Source organism: Mya arenaria, chromosome 3, assembly GCF_026914265.1.
Source record: "Mya arenaria isolate MELC-2E11 chromosome 3, ASM2691426v1".
NCBI lineage: Eukaryota > Metazoa > Mollusca > Bivalvia > Myida > Myidae > Mya > Mya arenaria.
Genome location: NC_069124.1, coordinates 62,384,542 through 62,406,964, shown reverse-complemented (window position 1 = coordinate 62,406,964; position 22,423 = coordinate 62,384,542). Strand labels below are relative to the sequence as shown.

The window sequence follows — 22,423 nt, the reverse complement described above, 5'->3', positions numbered from 1 at the left end:
CACCACACCCGCCGTCACAATAATCATCATATTCATCATCGTTATCCTCGGCGTCATCATCAACATATCATCATCATCATCATCATCATCGCCACCATCATCACAAACAACGCCGCAAAATCATGTTTTTCATCATCATCAGCAGCACCACCACCACCAGCATCAGCAGCAGCAGCAGCACTACCACCACAAATAATCATAACGCCAACTAATATGTTCAAAGAAGGACTTCATTTCATTTATTTTTTAATTATTTTTACGACTATATAACAATTACAAACATATAAATTATATAAAACATGCACAACTAAATGATAAATATCTAAATTACATAAATTTTGTGAGAAATACAGTCAATGTACATGGTCATGCAAAGTTGAGATTTTAATAAATAATATCAATCACTAACAAGAGTTCTTTAGAAACAGAACAGTTGGAGAGCAGATATTGGACATTCTTTTAACTTCCTGTGGCCAATTGTATAAAACCTTACTTAATGTCCGAAATCTATCCCCCAACTTGCAAGGTAACATAAACAATGTTTTTAAACTTAGCTTGACTTGGCAGTTGGCACACATGTATATAAAAGCTATTAAAGAAAGCATTAAAATCAGAATAGCCACAATTAACAGACAAAAAACAAACATAACATTTTAAAACAATAATCTGTTTGATTATTGCTGAAAAAAGATAAATTGGAGGACGTTAATTTCCGAACAGAAGATCATAAATGGTTTTGTTAACAATAAAACATTAAAGTAGTAAAAGGCTTCAGTTATTTTGGAATTTTTGTGTCACACCAGGTGACAACAAAAACTGGCAAGGGTGCTGCTGGAGCTATTATGGGAAAACAGACAATTATTTCACTTTAAAGTCAAACCAAAATTTTCATCAGTTTTCAAAATAAGCTTTTTTTTCAAAAAGGTTGACATGAATATACTCCCTGTATGAAAGTAGAAAGGCAACAATTTATGGAGCTTATACAACAGTATGCATGTAAAGCTATATGTGTGTCCCATTAAAGTATACAAATGTAGCATTTTTCGTGTAAGTGGTAAATATATGTTTATACAACAAAGCGCTTAACAAGTACCCAAAAAGTGGATTTAAATATTGGGTATGCCATCACACAGAATACAATAAAAGTGTTGTACATAATATGCTTTAATTTTAATAAATGACGAAAGAAGACAAATGTTTTGGGTGTCAGGAGTAATTTTAAATTCGACTTGCTTTACCTATATATCGAACAACCAAATGATTGTAAATAAAGAAATATTTTTACTCAACATTACGCCAAGAACAGCATCTCCAAGAATGAAGATGTATTATAAAAAAAGTCTTAGAGGCTGAAGTCGCTGTTTTGTTGTTCATTTCTTGTAATTGTTAAGGAAATCAATTAAAAGCTGTACAATTGAAGAGTTGGTAAATAAGCCACAAAATAAAGTATTTTCTGACCTAAGACACTTGCAAACCAATAATTTGACCATGCAATATAAATTCCTACTGAATCAATACTTCCGTACAAACACACATACAGGCACAGTGCTAGAATTCAGCTATAAAGCTGTCAAAATTTGTTCCATGTGATAGGAAGTTAAAATGTGATTCGTTTAAAAAACAGCTGCCATATTTGTGAAACATTTTCCTTACATGTTATTTTTGAAATCAATAAAACTAAATAGTTTAAGAAAATACAATTCAATAGTGATGTTACTAACAGGTTTGTATAAATGGATTTTTAAAATTGGTAGCACCATAAATATGTAAAGATCTAAAATGTCACAAATATGTAAAAGAACAATATTAAAATTAAAAAAAAAAGTATTTTTTTAATCTTCACGACAAGCCAACACCACTATAAATACCAAAGCCTTTTCTCAAATGAGATCACTTTTTGAACCTTAAATATAATGTAAAATGAAATGCATTGTTCTGTTTCCTTAATGGTCTTAAATAAATAGTATATTTATAGTTAAATACTTTATGGCAAAAATTATTGTATGATATTTCAATTAGGCCATAAACTATGCATACTGTATTATACTGTGATTAAGAAACCAGACTAGATAGGACGCAGGCAAACAATTTACAGTGGAAAAATGTCAAAATCAGAGCTGAAAAATATGATTTTGCTTTTTAATATCGCAAGGCTTAGATTGACCTTTGCCATTTTCACGGTACCAAAATAAGTTGTCAAAACAAATATAGTGGCTGGTGATGTTTCAGCTCCGATTTTGACATTTTTCCACTGTGTCCTATCTTTGGTATTAAGGGCTTTACCCGTTTTTACACCATTTTTGTTGCCTGCGTTGTATCTATTCTAGCGTCAATTACACTGTATAATATGGTAAATCAATTGAGTTCAATTTTGCTATTATTGAGTCAAATGTAAAGCATATTTTTTTTCCTTCAGAATGTTAAGCAATGATGTTTATCAACATAATATTGTATGATACACATATGAGAATTTTAAAAATATGTAAAACATGTGGAGAAATAAGTTGAGATTGAGAAATGACATGTATTTACATGATATTCGAGCAGTACTTTAATGTTGGAAAAAGGGGTTTATGGGTTGTCACTTTTTTCAGACATTACAAAAATAATTGAGGTCTAACAAAAAATATATTCCCTGGTATATATTTCTCATTAATATGTTATCTTTGTACAGCTTATGTTACTGTTCATTAATTGTCAACAAAATTAAAATGATCTTATTTTTATAATTTCATGTACATTTGACATGTTTCAAAAGCATGATTATTCTTTTAGAATATTTTCGCAATCTATTTGTAAGAATAACCAAAAAAAAATGTATCAATTAACAGCAAAAAATCCACAACAAATGAACCTATTAGTAAATGAAAAAAATCATGATAAATATAAGTAAAATGTAATAACAAGTCATAAAGAAATCCCATTTCTTTAACGGATGCTACATCAATTAGACATTTTGAAAACTTCTTTGGTTGGGGACTTTTTCCCCCGACTGTCTTTAATCTTTGTCATCGTGTTATTCTCTACTCTGGCATGTTTCCTACTGGATGCAGTTTCCCTCTCCTGTTGTGTACTGGAGGATTTAAAGAATTTATGCAAAGTATTCGTGCCTACACAAGGGTCCTTTCTTTTCTGTTTTCTCCCTGCATAAAAACATAATAATTTATGATACAATAACTGCAACAGCAACATTTAATTTCAATGAAAAGTTGAGTGTGGACTTTAAAACCTTAATTGTCAATACATTCATCAAAACTTACTTGACTTGCTGGTCATGCTTTGATTTGCTGGGCTCCTCTGTTGAGCTCTAAAAATGCCTTCCAGGCTGGACCCCGCCCGAACTAGACCTGAGCTGCCCCCTTTATCCGTGGCCACAACCTGGCCAAATTCTGGCTCCAACTTTCTCCTAACATCTTTAATGGCAAGGGATCTGGACTGAGCAGGATCCTCAGCCATCTTCCTCTTCCTTTTTCCTGGTGGAAGATAATTACTCATGCCTGATAAAATCACATCAGTAACTGTGCTCATTTTACTTTTCAACCATTTATAACAGATATTATTCACTGTACAATTAAAACCATGCGTACTGCAAGCAGATTCCAATAATGCTCAATCATATTGCCCAGTTGACTGAGCAGCATAACTCATGATGTATATATCACCCAGAGTGATGCCACTTGCTACAAGTAAGTGCATTGTCATTATAAATATGTGACCCTGCATACCGTGGTATCTTTAATGATTTCTAAGTGATTGCCAACATTTTACACAACACCAATCGCCACAAAAGACGTTTCTGATCTAAAGACATGCTATTATATAAAATCAATACATTAAATTTTGACATATAATTGAAGTTGAGGCACATACCAGATGTAGATTTTTTCTTCTTGCTGTCAGCAATTGCCTGTTCATAATGTTTCACCATAGCTGGAAACTTGTCTGAAAACAGCTGTTTGCTGATCTTCACCTTCACATCAGTGGCATATAGCTCACCAGCCCACGTATTCTTGTCTAAAATATATTACGGAACTGGCATGATATTGCATGGTGGTGCAATAAGTTAATGTGTCAATAAACATGCATGTATTACTGAATTACAGAAAATCGTAAAAAAGGAATAGTCATATAGCATAATTAAAATAACCAAGATGTCATTTGTTAATTCAAATATAATTAAACCTGCAGTCTGCAGAAAGAATCATTGCAGTTTGAAAATAGCCTTGTGTTTGTTTTGATAGCATTTTCATATCCCAAAAAGTCTGCACCATGAAACTATCAGTCATAGAATAAGTATGTCAATTCTTTGCATGCATACCAGTTTTATCCCACTCCACTTCATAACATTCAACATGGTTGTCTTTACAGGCCCTCTGTATTCTGCAATGGAAAACGAACATTAAGGCTATATAATAGATATTGTGAATATATATCAATATATAAGTTGCAATAAAGGATTTGTGGCATTAAAAGGGAAACTTCGATTAAGAAAAAGAATTACTGTTGCACGTAAACACAGACCTAAAATTTGGTTTGTAGGTCCATGATGTAATTAATAACATTTCTTTGAATATACTGGGTCATAGGGCCAAAAATAATGTGATGCAACATAGATAATTGTTGAAAAAAAAATGATTTTCAAACAAAATGTCATATCACTCTGGGTTACAATTCAATGGGAACTGAGCAAGAATTGTATGTATCATCATGAATGACTTTCTGGCTGAAAATATTAAAACGATACTAGTAAACCTACAGTTTTAACACGTAAATCACTACTGTGTGTGACCCTTCATGTACCTGACAGGGGTAAACATGGTGTCCCAGTCCTCACATATTCCATGCAGCTGATACAGTATCACAACAGGCACAATGTTCTTTAGAACATTCTCCTGATTCCATCCCATGCACACTGACAGGGCCGCAATATCCATACCCCATGGGGCCAGCTGGGTTTGGTCGACATCAAGACTGTCTGCACTCTTGAACTCGGTGATAACCTTGTCAAAACATTTAAAACTATTGAAACATTCTGTCATAAAGGATGGCATAACAACACTTAATACACAACAACATAGGGGCCATAACTTGTATTAAGGATAATATGGAGTTATGTAACCTCATTGTGTGATGGTCCTGAACAACTGTGTGAATTATTAAGTCAATTGAATGAAGGGTATAGAAGTTATTTATAAATATCCCAACCTGCCCTAAAACTTTAACCTAAGTTCCATAGTCAACCAGGGACCATTATTTGTATAAAAGATAATATGGAGTTATCTAACCTCATTATGTGATGGCTCTGAACAACTGTGAAGTATTAAGTCAATTGAATGAATGGTATTGGAGTTTTAAGTGAAAATCCTAACTTGCCCTAAAACTTTAACCTGCCCTAAAACTTTAACCTAAGTCAATCAGGGGCCATAACTTGTATTAAGGATAATATGGAGTTACGCAACCTCATTGTGTGATGGTCCTGAACAATTGTGTGACGTATTAAGTCAATTGAACAAAGGGTATAGAAGTTATTTATAAATATCCCAACCTGACCAAAACTTTAACCTAAGTTTCATAGTCAATCATAATCTGTGTAAAGAATAATATGGAGTTATCTAACCTCATCATGTGATGGCCCTGAACAACTGTGTGAAGTATTAACTCAATTGAATGAAAGGTATTGGACTTATAAGTGAAAATCCCAACTTGCCCTTAAACTTTAACCGGACGATGACGCCGACGCTGGGGCGAGTAGTATAGCCCACCTATTCTTGGAATAGTCAAGCTTAAAATAATACAAACCCTTACTGTGACACCAATGCTATGATTAACTTTTATCTAAAAACAGAAAAGCTAATTATAAAAAAAGAGCTCTCCACACATTTTTGATTAATTTCTCTAAACATGAGGCCCACGAGAGCCTATGCTCTACAGGCATGGCTCTTTTGGTCATTTTCTTTCCAGAGCATGTTTTTATCGGTAATAGGCAACATACCTATTGTTTACTTGGAATATTTTGTGTTTGGGTTAGCTGAGAACATTATGTAAGCAGATTAGTTGGATGAACTATTTTAGTCAGTTTCAGACTTTATAGCAAAATTGCAGTAATTTTGTCATACTAGTAATAGGCAATATTCGGAACCAACATTCCTCCCATGGATATTAAACTACTGTATAATTCTGGCATATTGCCAGTTGAGCCTGCTAAAAACAGGATATAGATTTAACTTGATTAATTTGGTAATCTTTTACCTCCTCCTTAGGAAATTTACTGCCAGAGTTGCAGGCCTTTGACCTGATTGAGATCTCCAGCTTGTGTTCCTGTTGGAAGCTGTGGTGGTTGTGCCAGTCACATGGACACTTCCTGTCACATGACTCCAGACAGCTAGACTCGGTGCGACATATAGAACACCCACTTTTCTCATGTGTGCTTCTCTTACCTGAAAGTTTGATACTGAATAACTGATGTGACAGTTGGAAAGAAGGATATCGCAATTTAAATAACATATATTTGCCATAAGTGAAATATCTGGTATAGAATAAATAACATCGAAATTTGTTTAGACTGTTTGTCATAAAATATCAATACTGTCAGTGGTCACCAATATCACAAAATGACATGGATGTGACTGTGTTGTTTTTTAATAATTGTATATTCATAGCATTATTTTTATCAACCCAAACTTGTTAAAATCAGTATACAAAGTCTTACCCAAATGTTCACATCTTTTACAGTGGGGATTACGTTCAGGTGCTTGATCGAGTTTCCTTTCTATGTCATCTAGCTCACTGTTTGTTGTCCAGCTCCTCAGTCTACAAAATACTAGTTTAATCAACTATCTACCTAACAAGACATAATAAAGTTTGAAATGTGCTAGTTTGTACCCTGAAACAAGTCTTCAACATTGGAAAGTTAACATGCACAATGTCATGCATGTACATTAAAAATGATTCAGAAATTGAAAAAAAACAACATTTTATTATACAATGCTAATTAAAATAAGAACATACAAATCAGATAAATACTTGTTGCAAAGTGAAAACTTGTACATTACAGCAACCATTTTTCTTATAATAAGTGCCTTACAAAGGGCTAGTGCCTTCCCCCAACCCACACCCAGTACCCACTGCAGGTCAGTCACAGCTCATACCTGTCTAGGAAGTCAATTGCCTGGTCCTTAAGTGCCTTTCAAAGGGCTAGTGCCTTCCCCCAGCCCACACCCAGTACCCACTGCAGGTCAGTCACACCTCATATCTGTCCAGGAAGTCAATTACTCCGTCCTTAAGTGCCTTATAAAGGGCTAGTGCCTTCCCCCAACCCACACCCAGTACCCACTGCAGGTCAGTCTCACCTCATATCTGTCCAGGAAGTCAATTACTCCGTCCTTAAGTGCCTTACAAATGGTCGGGTACTCTGTTCATATCATAGTCCCAACCCATACCTGTCCAGGAGGTCGATTTCCCTGTCCTAAAGTGCCGCATTAACGGCTATTGACTTTTCCTCATCAATGCCCGGTACTCACTACAGGTTGTAGTCACACTTCATAGCTGGTACCCCTTGTAGGCCTAGTGCCTTACAAAGGGTTAGTGTGTTCCTCCCCTGCCTAGTACCCAATGGGGGTCATAGTCACATTCCATACCTGTCCAGGAAGTAAATACCCCAGTTATAAAGTTCATTACACAGATCTCGTGCCTTCTCCCTACCACGCACGGTACCCCTGATGGTCTAGTCACACTTCACACCTGTCCAGAAAGTCAATTCCCTAGTCCTTAAGTCACTTACAAAGGGTAAGTGCCAATCCCCATACCACTCCTAGTGCTACCATTGGGTCATAGTCACACCTAATACCTGTCCAGGAAGCCAATTTTACAGTCATTAAGTGCCTTACAAAGAGCTAGTGCCTTTCCCCAAACCCACGCCTTGTTTCCCTCAGCTGGTCATAGTTACACCTCATACCTGTTCAGAAAGTCAATTCCCGGGTCTGTAAGTGACATACAAAGGGTTAGTGACTTCCCCCAACCCATGCCTGTTACTACCTGTGGTTCTAGTAACACCTCATACCTGTTCAGAAAGTCAATTCCTGGGTCTGTAAGTGACATACAAAGGGTTAGTGACTTCCCCCAACCCATGCCTGTTACTACCTGTGGTTCTAGTAACACCTCATACCTGTTCAGAAAGTCAATTTCCGGGTCTGTAAGTGACATACAAAGGGTAAGTGACTTCCCCAAACCCATGCCTGTTACTACCTGTGGTTCTAGTAACACCTCATACCTGTTCAGAAGGTCAATTCCCGGGTCTGTAAGTGACATACAAAGGGTTAGTGACTTCCCCCAACCCATGCCTGTTACTACATGTGGTTCTAGTAACACCTCATACCTGTTCAGAAAGTCAATTCCTGGGTCTGTAAGTGACATACAAAGGGTTAGTGACTTCCCCCAACCCATGCCTGTTACTACCTGTGGTTCTAGTAACACCTCATACCTGTTCAGAAAGTCAATTCCCGGGTCTGTAAGTGACATACAAAGGGTAAGTGACTTCCCCAAACCCATGCCTGTTACTACCTGTGGTTCTAGTAACACCTCATACCTGTTCAGAAAGTCAATTCCCGGGTCTGTAAGTGACATACAAAGGGTTAGTGACTTCCCCCAACCCATGCCTGTTACTACCTGTGGTTCTAGTAACACCTCATACCTGTTCAGAAAGTCAATTCCTGGGTCTGTAAGTGACATACAAAGGGTTAGTGACTTCCCCAAACCCATGCCTGTTACTACCTGTGGTTCTAGTAACACCTCATACCTGTTCAGAAAGTCAATTCCTGGGTCTGTAAGTGACATACAAAGGGTTAGTGACTTCCCCCAACCCATGCCTGTTACTACCTGTGGTTCTAGTAACACCTCATACCTGTTCAGAAAGTCAATTCCTGGGTCTGTAAGTGCCTTACAAAGAGCTAGTGCCTTTCCCCAAACCCACGCCTTGTTTCCCCCAGCTGGTCATAGTTACACCTCATACCTGTTCAGAAAGTCAATTCCTGGGTCTGTAAGTGACATACAAAGGGTAAGTGACTTCCCCCAACCCATGCCTGTTACTACCTGTGGTTCTAGTAACACCTCATACCTGTTCAGAAAGTCAATTCCCGGGTCTGTAAGTGACATACAAAGGGTAAGTGACTTCCCCAAACCCATGCCTGTTACTACATGTGGTTCTAGTAACACCTCATACCTGTTCAGAAAGTCAATTCCTGGGTCTGTAAGTGACATACAAAGGGTTAGTGACTTCCCCCAACCCATGCCTGTTACTACCTGTGGTTCTAGTAACACCTCATACCTGTTCAGAAAGTCAATTCCTGGGTCTGTAAGTGACATACAAAGGGTAAGTGACTTCCCCCAACCCATGCCTGTTACTACCTGTGGTTCTAGTAACACCTCATACCTGTTCAGAAAGTCAATTCCCGGGTCTGTAAGTGACATACAAAGGGTTAGTGACTTCCCCCAACCCATGCCTGTTACTACCTGTGGTTCTAGTAACACCTCATACCTGTTCAAAAAGTCAATTCCTGGGTCTGTAAGTGACATACAAAGGGTTAGTGACTTCCCCCAACCCATGCCTGTTACTACCTGTGGTTCTAGTAACACCTCATACCTGTTCAGAAAGTCAATTCCCGGGTCTGTAAGTGACATACAAAGGGTTAGTGACTTCCCCCAACCCATGCCTGTTACTACCTGTGGTTCTAGTAACACCTCATACCTGTTCAGAAAGTCAATTCCTGGGTCTGTAAGTGACATACAAAGGGTAAGTGACTTCCCCCAACCCATGCCTGTTACTACATGTGGTTCTAGTAACACCTCATACCTGTTCAGAAAGTCAATTCCTGGGTCTGTAAGTGACATACAAAGGGTTAGTGACTTCCCCCAACCCATGCCTGTTACTACATGTGGTTCTAGTAACACCTCATACCTGTTCAGAAAGTCAATTCCCGGGTCTGTAAGTGACATACAAAGGGTAAGTGACTTCCCCCAACCCATGCCTGCTACTAACTGTGGTTCTAGTAACACCTCATACCTGTTCAGAAAGTCAATTCCTGGGTCTGTAAGTGACATACAAAGGGTAAGTGACTTCCCCCAACCCATGCCTGTTACTACCTGTGGTTCTAGTAACACCTCATACCTGTTCAGAAAGTCAATTCCCGGGTCTGTAAGTGACATACAAAGGGTTAGTGACTTCCCCCAACCCATGCCTGTTACTACATGTGGTTCTAGTAACACCTCATACCTGTTCAGAAAGTCAATTCCCGGGTCTGTAAGTGACATACAAAGGGTTAGTGACTTCCCCAAACCCATGCCTGTTACTACCTGTGGTTCTAGTAACACCTCATACCTGTTCAGAAAGTCAATTCCCGGGTCTGTAAGTGCCTTACAAAGGGTTAGTGACTTCCCCCAACCCATGCCTGTTACTACCTGTGGTTCTAGTAACACCTCATACCTGTTCAGAAAGTCAATTCCTGGGTCTGTAAGTGACATACAAAGGGTTAGTGACTTCCCCCAACCCATGCCTGTTACTACCTGTGGTTCTAGTTACACCTCATACCTGTTCAGAAAGTCAATTCCTGGGTCTGTAAGTGACATACAAAGGGTTAGTGACTTCCCCCAACCCATGCCTGTTACTACCTGTGGTTCTAGTAACACCTCATACCTGTTCAGAAAGTCAATTCCCCGATCCTTAAGTGCTTTACAAAGGGCCAGTGCCTTTTTTCCACCTACTCCTGGTACCCCCTGCAGGTCATAGTCACACCCCAACAGGAGGGCCAGCCCAACCATGTCATCCCGACACAGGCCCAGGGCAGCCTCTATACCACTTGATGTATACACATCCATCTTGTACGACTGAAACAGAAATCATAATTTGATATCATATTGTTTTTAACTTTTATTATTATATTTATTTTCAAAAAACAGCATTCAAACAATAAAACAACTTGATTCCATTTTGATCTTGATATTGCCTTCTTTCTGTTCCAATATTTTTTTTGTTAGGTTACTACTACGTGTTATTGTGTGTTTCCTCTGCTGTAGAACCAAGGGCTTTCTTACTTTCTCCTTCATTTTTCAATTTTCCTATGAATGAGATAGTATAATTTTTGGTTCTTCTAACCATCAATATTCAAAGTTGTATATAAATTCTAGTTTTGAAATTTGGATTTCTTAAGGAAAAGTTGGTTTTAATAGAGCCTTTTCCACCCAAAGTCAAAGTTTGAAAGTCATGATACTTTCCAATAAAAAAACAAGATTACCTTCCTGTAAAATGATCTTAGAAAGAGATCCTGGAAGTGTTAAGACTTATCTTTATAAGAATATAGTTTTTAGGGGTTCAATGGAGACCTGATATTTCTAATTGGAATATTCCAATAAAAAGGATGATTTTTCAGCAAATACTTCTGAACCAACTTTTATAAAACATGAAGCAAAACCTTTTGATATTGCCAAAACGCTTGGTTTAACAGCATGTGAAACATACAATACAGTTCATTTTGACTTGTTACAGATAACTGGAACTGCTCAAATTAAGTTTGAAAAATTGTTGACTGCCATAGGCCCACATTTTTATTAGTATGATATCACTACCAGTATAATATTTTATGTAAATAGTAAACTAAATACTGTTCTCTCCTGGAGATGAAATGTGAGAAGATTTGATTTTTGACAGGATTATTGATTGTATCATGGTACATGTACATCGTGGAAATATATGATTTTGCTTGGCTTGGCTTCTCATGTCTGAAAATTTTCTGGTTGGTCCTGACAAGTTTGACTCAACATGATTTGACTGCAGATAAAGGATTATATTTAATAGAAACATGTAGCTCTTTTACCTGGACAAACATAGCAATAATAAGAGGGGCCTGACCTTGTTTTCCTTGCTATGAAGCCTGTACATTGTTTTTCCACCATAGCAGAAGTAATCGCTGTCATGGGTGAAGGTCCCATCTACCAACTGAAAACATATAACATCTATACATTACTGATATTCCATGTGTTCACTGAAAGGGTCGAGGGTTGTCTCGAAATAGTGGATATATATTAAATTCCTTGGCACCTGGAGCACCCCCAAAATATTTGGTACTTTGATGTGAGAGTTATTCAATAGTTATGCCTATTATTTTACTTGAACTATTATTATGTATGTATTTGCTAATTTCTGACCAGGATAAAAGTATATCTATTAAGATCATATTTTGTTTAGTAATTGTTTGTCAAGATTACTTTCGAAAAATCAACCTGCCTCAAATTTACAAAGGAGTCATTGAAAAGGTTTTTTTTATTGATGTATATTTCTTTCATCCAGTAATTTTGTAGGATTTATTGTTCCAGATGAAGTTAATGCCATCTAGGTCCCATTTAGGTGTTGAAGATACAACTGCCATTGGATAGATAATTTTGGGAACAGCAAAGGCTATAAGTACGAGAAGAGTCAGTTTTCTGTGTTACAAGCTGTTAAGACAATTCTTGAAATTATGGGGCTTTGGAAGAAAATTGCTTTCAAACACTTGGCTCCAAGCATCTTGGCTTCACTCATCGCCGGATACCTCCCGATGCAAACTACGCTATGCTTCGTTGTGTTCCATAGGCAATTTGGCTAAGAAAATCTCGTAATCATGAATATTTAATGAGGCAGTTTCATTGGTTCCGCAAAGTACAGGATGCTTTACAGTTGAAAAATATTCTGGCAATTGCCGGAGTTGAACCGGGTCCGCCTTCTCAGTACAATAATATTTGACAGTAGTCAAGACCACATGGCCACAGAGACTACTGGCACTGTTAAGTTATTGAACAATATTTGAGTGTAACATGTGAATTCATTGGAAGAAGAGTTGTCTCTCCTGCCTCTTGCATATTCATTAAAATGAGATTTTGTCAGTCATTTGTCCCACGGTATGTATGAAGTGTAACGGAAGAAAGTACTGTGGTTGCTGATGATGGGCTTCACTGGTATTGTTTTCAAACTGATATCCTCGTATGTAAGAAATAACACCCTTCTCATGCAGGTTTATAAGCATTTAATTTTAAGCCAGATATTGTTCCAAAAGCATTGTTCAATAAGTTTTAAAAATGCCATCATTAATGTATGTTGCATTGCCTGCAAAAAGAGATTTTATGGCTGTGTTTTGTAAATTTAGTCCTTAAAGCTGCACTCTCACAGATCGAGCATTTTGACAACTTTTTTATTTTTTGTCTTGGAACGAGCATTTTTTTGCAAAAATCCATGGAAACCAGTTATATAAGACAGCTGACAAAAAAATAGATCACATATTTTTATATTTAACTTCGAAAATTGATGTTTTATGCATTTTTCTTAAACCATTAGTTTAAGCCACAATACATTAATTTTCGAACGGAAATATGAACACCTGCGATCTGATCTTTTGTCAGCAGACTTTTATCATTGGTTTGCAGATATTTACGCAAAAAATTGCACTTTTCAAGACAAAAAAATAAAAAAGTTGTAAAAATGGCAAATCTGTGAGAGTGCAGCTTTAAATAAGATTATTTTACTGTATAGAGTTGGAAAAAATTCAAAGTTAATAATAAATAAGGAAGAAGATAGCAGACATTCTTGTCTCGCCTCGCTTTATTTTAAATTCTAAGAGAAAGCCATTGTTATTACAACACTTTCAATATTGTTTTAGAAGAGCTTCATCAAGTTTATAAATTTATCCCAAAAAGTGAAGTATGAATGGGTGGTTTATGGTGTCATAAGCCTTTTCAAAATAAGTCAATAAATATCAACCCAGGCTTATTTGTGTTGGTGAAATAACCAATACATTCGTCAATAAGTCTGATATTTTCTCCAAAGTCTCTCACATGAACAAAACCTGTTTGGAAAGGTCTTATAATATTATTCAATTGTTTTTTCACTTTACAAGCAATAGATTTTCTTTTATAATCTATGTTAAGTAAACTTATTGGTTTCTAGTTTGAAATAACTTCTATAGGGTTTCAGTTTAAGAGTTGTAGGAGGATTCTGTACCCTGCCCTTAATGGTAGGACCTATCTGTCCTCATGGAAACCTTGGTGCACCCTTCTGCCTTCTTAGAATTGAATGCTTTAGATAATCAAATAATTTATTCATTTTGTTCAAAAGCTTATTATATGATTATAAATACATACACACTATATAACAGGGTGTTGAAACATTCAACTACTTCAAGTAAGGCCAAACAAAAAAAATAAATTTGTTTAGGGTAACCTTCCCAAAATGTCTAGGTAGGGTAGGTATGATTTAAAAAAAAAATATATTATTTTTTTTCAAAATCTGTCGTAAGTTCAGAGTGTTTTCTTTCACATGGCAGTCTTTCCTACATTACTGTCATTGCCTGACTTTGTTTTATCTTATAAACAATAATTCTGATTAAAATCTGCATTTATCCGCCCTTCGTAACTCTCTATTCGCTAAAGAATATTTTTTTTTATCAGAAACGAAAAAAAAAAGTTATGGTCGGTGTATTTTTATAGGTAGGGTCGGGTTACCCGAAACGGACATATTTTTTTTTTAAGGCCTAAACACATTTCTTACATTTTAATCAAATTACTAGTAATCATTTTTAAGTTCTTCACAGCCCGATTCAATGTGTGCATCTTTGTTTTAAGAAGTCTGTTTCATGGATGGAGTGAAAGGTAAAAAACAGAAGAATGACTTTCAGGCCAAAACACTTTTTATTCCTTCTGTACAAATAATTCCAAAACTGCAATTCTAGTCAGATTTCTAATATCCTGAAAAGTTATTAAACCTGAAAACTGCTATGTCTGAGGATGATACTAGTAAATATACATGTAGTATGTGCACAGCGCAATACAGCATTAACTTCATATAAGAATAAAAGGGATTTTGTCTGTGTTGCCGTGAGGCCTCAATATGTGCCGACTATGAGTACTGACTTACCCCAGTCTTGTCAAGGAATGCACACATGGCCTCCCCCTCTCCAGGGCTCTGAATACATGGAATCCCCAGACTCTTCCCTAGTTTCTCACACTGCAATTGCAATATAACCAATTTTTAAGCAACCACCATTTTAACCATGAAAAGGAATATATAGATATATAAATATTTCTTTATCAAGTACATTAAGTACTACCGCGTATGTATATGTAATTGTACCCCAAAAAGAAGTAATGCAAGTTATCTAATACATTTGAAATCAACTGCCATCTATTTGCCACAATATATTACAATTTTACATAGCTGCAATGATAGTTCATACACATGTATATATATATTGATACATGTATAATATATATATACATGTCTTCATGTTAAGTTACCCGTGTCATTAGCTTGGAGAAAATCTGTCTTTCACAGTTAACTGAAGAGGACCCAGCTGCCTGCTGGCGTTTGCGGAGTGTCTGTTGTTTAACATCCGGTGCCTGTCCATCAAACACAAACACCAATCTTACACCATGGCTCAGCAAGAACAGAGTGCGATAAAATATTGTTCTGTAATTATAAGTAATATTAAATGAATTTAATGATTAATTAAAGGGCACTGTTCAATGTTGTTTAATTCAATGTAATATGAAGGTGTGAAATGGGTGTGTAAAATAAACTTCCTAAGATAATAAGCTGTATCGATGCAATCAACTTCCAACTTTATTTCTCAAAAAGGCCCTCACACTTAGAGCATCATAAGCACATCTTAACAAACAAATATATATAAACAGTAACTGTTTTAACTGCATGTTCACAATGGGTATTTTATAAATATTTCAGACCTGTTTCTGTCCATTTTGGGAAAATTTTCATCGCAATAAAATGCCATTTTAAGAAAATATCATCCTTTTTGTAACATTGAATTACTTTAAATTGGGAAATTTTACAGTTAAAAGGACATGCTTTTCTGTCTCCAGCCAATACGGAAATTATTAAAATATTAATTTCTTTTCCACTTCAATAGACTTGAAAGGGCTAAAATATCAACCTGAGTGAGTGTAAATATCTATTACAATAAACCATGACAGTTACATGTACTGTACATGTAATATTGCATACTCAGATTTTTTAATGTGATGAAACTCAACAATTTCTGAATTCAATAATTCCCCAAAACTTTCCACCACACAATTCATTAGGATGCTGAATAAACAAATACAAGTTAAAAGACTTTCATATTTTCTTTTACTTTTGACTGGGATTTTTTTCTTCAGATTGTGAAAAATATCATACATAGTTGGACCCGTGGTAGTCTAAAATAATAGACGTGTTATACGGGATTCTTCCAATCCCTAACGTCTAAACGGGAATGTGCAAAAAACGGGGGTGTTTTAAAAATATTGAAATTGTTTTAAGTGAAGTATTTTATGGTTGAAATTGATCATAAAGAGCTATATTCATATTTTACCATGTACATGTAAGTGAAATGTTATTTTGCACTAAACAAGCATTTAATGCATTAAAACAATTTTGTTTACCTTTCCAATGAAACGAAAGTTGACTGACACAGACAACAATTATGTGAAGGGGAACAACTCGATACAATCGTAATAACTCATACAATCGTAATAACTCGGCCTCCTCCGACAAAGCTTCGAGATAGACCTCGTTATACAATCGCAACAACTCAGCCATGGCCGAACTGTTCCGAGCGATTTAAAACTGTGCCCTGAAGCCTTGCAGGTGCCCTTCATGTATATATCGTTATGTTTTGACAGAATGAAATGAAGAAAAGCCGTCAAACTCATAATTATAAGTTGGATATTTATTTTTTGTGTACGGAACTAATATAAAATAACATTATCTGGTAATATTTCTTGTTTTTATGATATTTTATAGACGCTAAATGCTTTAACCCGAAATCCTGATCGGAACAACTTCCCACTTTTGATACTAAACAATTTGTACGTGAAGGATTTGCCATATCAAAAATCTAGAAAAAATCCGTCAACGTAAAATTATTTGGACTAGACCTGTGGGAACTAGTATAGAAAAAGGCCTGTAATTACTTCTTTTATATCAAAAAGGAACAATTTGTAACCACACACAATTCGTATCAACGGACCTATAATAGGTTTGTCGTTTCACATTTTACTGCTTTGATTGAAAAAAAATTGTTATGGTACTAGCTAAGTAGCTTTGTATAAAAAAACGTCAATTTATGTACCTTGTAGGCAAGTCGTAAGTCTTGTTGACCCGCCCTCCACTGGCTTCCATTATCCAGACACCAAGGTCGACTGCCACAATCTTGCCCTTGAGAATAGTTACCAAGACATCCTTCTCTCCCGCTGGCTCCAGAACATCCCACAAGCCATGCACACCCATAACTAATAAAATTACTTTTACCTAAATGAGGAAGATCAGAGTAGTTTTTTAAATGTTCTCGCTTTAATAATTAAAATACTCTTTCGATTTTCGAGTACTGGTATTCTTCATCAAAAATCAACACCACACAATTTAAGAAGAATCAATTCATTAAAGAAGAATATAAATTTTGATCAGATCCCATTAAAATTACTTCACGGTATTTGCCTATTTACACATCGACGAAAACGTCATAGAATTTCCATGATTTCATTTTCATCTGAGACTTCTCCCAGTTTTCAGAAATAAATAAAAGAAGATTTTCTGAAAACATCGTAATTGTATTGTAAACAACAAATGGCACAGACTAACAAAGGGGCATCACTCAGTAATTTATCATCGTATAGTTTTACACTCTACCATAATTTTCGACCTAGTGCAGGACTTATAACGCAGTTATCTCCCCTACTGGATGGGAACTTTTTTTCTGAATAATTATATAATGATGTTCGACTCCCACTAGATCGTTTTTCTGATGACAAATGATGAAATCTGTAAATAATTATGGATATAGATCGTTAAATTAGGTAAAGTAACAGGTCTATTTTATTGCAAATGGTCTTTGTGGTAAAGGTAAGCATGGTGGCAAAATAGCTGGAAAGGTGCCAATGTAGTCGATTAGGTCTAAATGCAAGTTGTGTCAAGAACTATCAAATACTGGAATTTGACCCAGTACTTTCTGCGTTAATGGCTCTATACGTTTTCTATAGACCACTGTGTTGTTAGTGTTATGAATATACCGAGCTGCATAAGGGTCTAAGAAGGTGACTCATGATGTTCAATAAAGATTATGTGGGAGTAAGATTATTGGTCCCAGAGATTATAAAGAACATCCATCGACACTGGAAGGCTATCTACGGACTGGAGAAATGCGTTTGTCTCACCAGTTAACTGAAAAGGCGACGTACACATAGCCGAAAACTACAAACCTCTATCCCTGACTTGCGTTACTTGGAATACTAGAATACTAGTACATCATCTTTAAACATATTATATCCCACCTGGAACGCAATAACATCCTTACTTCTTTAAACCACGGTTTCAGGGCTGGCTACTCCTGCGAAATCCAGCTTATGACAACAGTCCACGATCTTCTCAAACCCCTATCACACTAGAGACGCGTTCTCACGGCGTCCACGAAAATCAAGAACGCCGATCTGCGCGCAGTGGAATCGCAAGCATCACCGTGGCATCGCAGTGGCATTGCCAGTGAACGCGGTGTGATCGCATAGAACGCCGAGCTACGGCGCGCACTATAAACAAAACAAACGCCGTGGCGTTCTGATACGAGCACAGTGGGATCGCCGTGAGGTTGCCGTAGCAGCGTAGTTGGGTCTCCTACAACGCCACATGATCGCCGCGGGCGCGCCCAGAGGACGTAATGGTAATCGGTGGCGTTTGCCCGGCGATCGTACGGTGTTCTCTGAGATGACACTGCGTCTCTATCGTCCTTATATGGCGCGTCTACGGCGCTTACACGGAATTTTATTTTTCTTACTGCCCTCTTACAACGATTGTACGGAGCCGCCACGGCGATCATTGCGCTCCAAATGCGGTTCTAACGTGTCAATCGGCGTTTGAATGAAAATGAATCAACCCAACAAACTAACATAAATAAAGTATATATGCAAACTTAATAAACATTCATTTCACCTTAACTGATGTGCAACAGCAAGGCGGGCTAGTGATTGCCTATATGCAGGTCCAGGAGATCCAGGATGATGGAGACGCTTTGGATCTCATTCTTAGACGACGACGGAAGAGGGTCCCAAGGCGTAGGAGGCTTTGTGTTCGACTATGGTTGGACGAACGCAGACGGTTGCAACATGGTCTCAACTGTTAGAGAGCGAATACAAAAATGGAGAACTGATGGAGATTTTTGTTTTGTTTTTGAAGGTAGCGCAAAACAACACGCCGTCAGCGCATTGTGAGCGCCGTGAAAGCGCAGTGCACATGCAGTGCGTGCGCCGTGACAACTAGATGCACACAGTGGAAGCGCAATGAAGCGCCATGTGAGCGCAGACAATCGCCAACTAGAGGTCCATAGGAACGCGATAGAACGCCAAGATCGCCGTGAGAACGCCGTGACATCGCCATCTTCATGAAAAAAAAATCATTTTTTTCCTTCGATCTCACGGCGCTCTAGGAAATTAAACTCAGCCTTGCAATCGCAGTGGCAACGCGGCTAGATGTGACATGGGTTGTACCAAGACTGATCCAGGCACTCACCTACATGTAGACATGGCAATACTAGAATTCAGCAAGACTTTCGACACCGTCCCTCACCGCAAACTATAACATAAATTAGAATAATACGGTGTCACAGGCTACATAAACCACTGGCTGAGCGATTTCATTTCTAACAGGAGTATGACGGTTGTTGTTGAAGGCAATGAATCAGAGGCAGCCGCTGTCGATTAGCTATTGTGATCACCCTGTGTCCGTCGTCCGTCGTAGTCGCCCGTCGTCGTCCGTCGTCAACAATTTGACTGTTAACACTCTAGAAGTCACAATTTGGGAACACATTTTGAACAAAACTTGGTAAGAATGTTACCCTCAATAAAATCTTGGACGAGTTCGATATTGGGTCATCTGGGGTTAAAACTAGGTCACCAGGTCAAATTAAAGGAAAAGCTTGTTAACACTATAGAGGTCACATTTTGGACTGTATCTTCAGGAAACTTGGTCAGAATGTTAATATTAATAATCTCTAGGTCAAGTTTGAATCTGTGTCATGTGCGGTCAAAAACTAGGTCACCAGGTCAAATTGAAGAAAAAGCTTGTTAACAATCTAGAGGTCACATTTATGACTGTATCGTCATGAACGTTGGTCAGAATGTTTATATTTATAATCTTTAAGTTATGTTTGAATCTGCGTCATGTGCGGTCAAAAACTAGGTCACCAGGTCAAATCATACGAAAAGCTTGTAAGCACTCTAGAAGTCACATTTATGACTGTATGTTCATGAAACTTAGTCAGAATGTATATATTGATTAGCTCTAGGCCAAGTCCGAATCTAGGTCACCAGGTCAAATAATAGGAAAAGCATGTTAACACTCTAGAGGCCACATTTATGACCATATGTTCATGGAACTTGATCAGAATGTTATTCTTGATGATCTTTAGGTAGAGTTTGAAACTGGGTAATCAGAGGTCAAAAACCAGGCCACTAGGTCAAATCATAGAAAAACTTTGTAAACACTGTAGAGGTTACATTCTCTCTTTGATTACCATTAAACTACATTGTATGTCAGAATGTTTGTGTTTATGAAGTCTATGTCAAGTTTGAAACTGGGTAACCTGAGTTCAAAAACTAGGTTACGAAGTCAAATCATAGAAAACATTGTTAAAACACTGTTGAGGCCATATTTTCTACCTTATCTATATGAAACTCGGTCAGAATGTACTGGGTCATCCGTAATATTAAAAAAAATAACCGTGATATTAAAAAAACTTGGTCACTAGGAAGGATCTAAGTAATATATTTTTTTAATTCCAGCAGGTATAAAAGTTTTCATTCCATACCTCATGATTATATTTGGATGTGAATGAGATGTGAAGCCCATGTAGCATTGAAAACTAGTCCTAAATTTGTTTTAATAAAGTCCCCTCTCGTTGCACTTTCCATCGCCTTGGAAAACACTTATTCCCTCCCGCTGTCACAATTGCCCTCGCCCTGAAAACACTTATTTCACACTTGAATTGGATCAGGTGAGCGATACAGGGTTCAGGGCCCTCTTGTTTTATAAATTCGCAAAAACAAGGAACAACTTGAGGATAAACTTCCTTTCTGATTGTTCAATATTGTTAGTTTCAATTATTTCATTACAATACTACATTTCATAGTACTTTTTAAGTATCCCATAGTAGTTCTAAGTAGTTCACAGAAGCTCTTAATAGTTCTCATTAGCTCTTAGTGGCTTTTAGAAGAGACCTTACAAATTGTGAATAATAATTGTATTAAAAAGGACAAAGAACATACACAATTAAGGATCCCTACTAGTCGACAAACTACAATTTGTGTTATCTAAGTTCAGATTCTAGAGCAAATGTGTCAAAATCCCCTTGCGGTAGGGGATTATTTAGTAATAGGCAATCCTTTGAGAAAAACAACAGAACACGTTTATTTCCCAGGTTGCGATTTCACAAAGCTTGTCAAAATCCCGTCTATAGTCCCCTACATGCCAAATCCCCCCGGTTGGCTAACGTCGCTGAATGTTTATGAATGACAGTTTGTCAGCCTTGGCAAGCGGATCCCCGTTATGTCTTTATTCCAGATTTAAGAGCAATTCCGACGTTATTTATACATTGTACTATTACCTTTCATGACTGAGTGTAAGTTTATTACTTTTTTCAGATCAATGTGACACACTAACTTTCGGACCAGTTTTAATTATGTCAAGGGCCATAACTATTGTCTAAAAATCTTGAATATAAAACAAAACCGCATGTGCACACCTTTCAAAGCTGCCCAATATTCACATAAAGTTTCATGAGTTAAGGACTGGTGTAATACTTTTGGATTTGCACTAAACACCAGATTTTTCAGAACCTTTTTTTAGTAAGCCAAGGGCAGTTACTATTGTTAGACCTAGATAAATGCCGTACAAAACTCGCACAACCTCACCATGCTGACCAACATTCCTACAAAGTTTCATGAGTATCGGGGCCATGCTTTTGAAGGTACATGCGATAATATTTTCGGACGGGCGGATCAAGTGGAGGAGTGGGCATAACAACTGGAATTAAGACAAAATACCTATATATGAATGAGTATATGTACAATAAAACACCCGTTCCATGCCTCAGTAACATGCATACTACATACAACACTACTGAATAACATACATTCAATGCATTCTTGTAAACTGACGAAAATAATACTGAGGTCAAGCCGGATGAATCAAGAATATTGTTTACCTTAAGTACATTCATTATTTGCTACATATGTGTTTGCAGGTGTAGCGTACTTAGACGATTGCTTTTATGAATTGATTGAAGCTGGAATGTATTCTCGATAATATGTTTTTAAAACCAGGATACACATAACTTTTCATGGCTTCAACAATTCTACTACTACC

General features: G+C 37.0%; 1 protein-coding gene across 1 annotated transcript; it reads right to left on the bottom strand.

The window, feature by feature from the left end:
- Nucleotides 1–229: 229 nt before the first annotated feature.
- Nucleotides 230–17,626, bottom strand: LOC128229227 (flap endonuclease GEN homolog 1-like). Its single transcript, XM_052940989.1, has 12 exons — nucleotides 17,145–17,626; nucleotides 15,313–15,484; nucleotides 14,933–15,022; nucleotides 11,900–11,986; nucleotides 10,688–10,878; nucleotides 6,710–6,810; nucleotides 6,250–6,437; nucleotides 4,801–5,000; nucleotides 4,319–4,380; nucleotides 3,871–4,014; nucleotides 3,261–3,473; nucleotides 230–3,143 (listed from the first exon to the last, which is right to left on the bottom strand). The coding sequence occupies exons 1-12, from the start codon at nucleotides 17,300–17,302 to the stop codon at nucleotides 2,944–2,946; spliced, it is 1,806 nt and encodes a 601-aa protein (XP_052796949.1). The 5' UTR covers nucleotides 17,303–17,626; the 3' UTR covers nucleotides 230–2,943.
- Between the last annotated feature and the right edge of the window lie 4,797 nt (nucleotides 17,627–22,423).

What these genes read in the sequence shown, in the direction of transcription:
- LOC128229227 (XM_052940989.1), bottom strand. Translation starts at nt 17,302, where the DNA reads ATGGGTGTGCATGGCTTGTGGGATGTTCTGGAGCCAGCGGGAGAGAAG. An exon ending in CATTCCTTGACAAGACTGGG is followed by an intron (nt 11,987 to 14,932) that starts GTAAGTCAGTAC and finishes ATATGTTTTCAG; the next exon opens with TTGGTAGATGGGACCTTCAC. An exon ending in GAAGAAAAAATCTACATCTG is followed by an intron (nt 3,474 to 3,870) that starts GTATGTGCCTCA and finishes ATCTTCCACCAG; the next exon opens with GAAAAAGGAAGAGGAAGATG.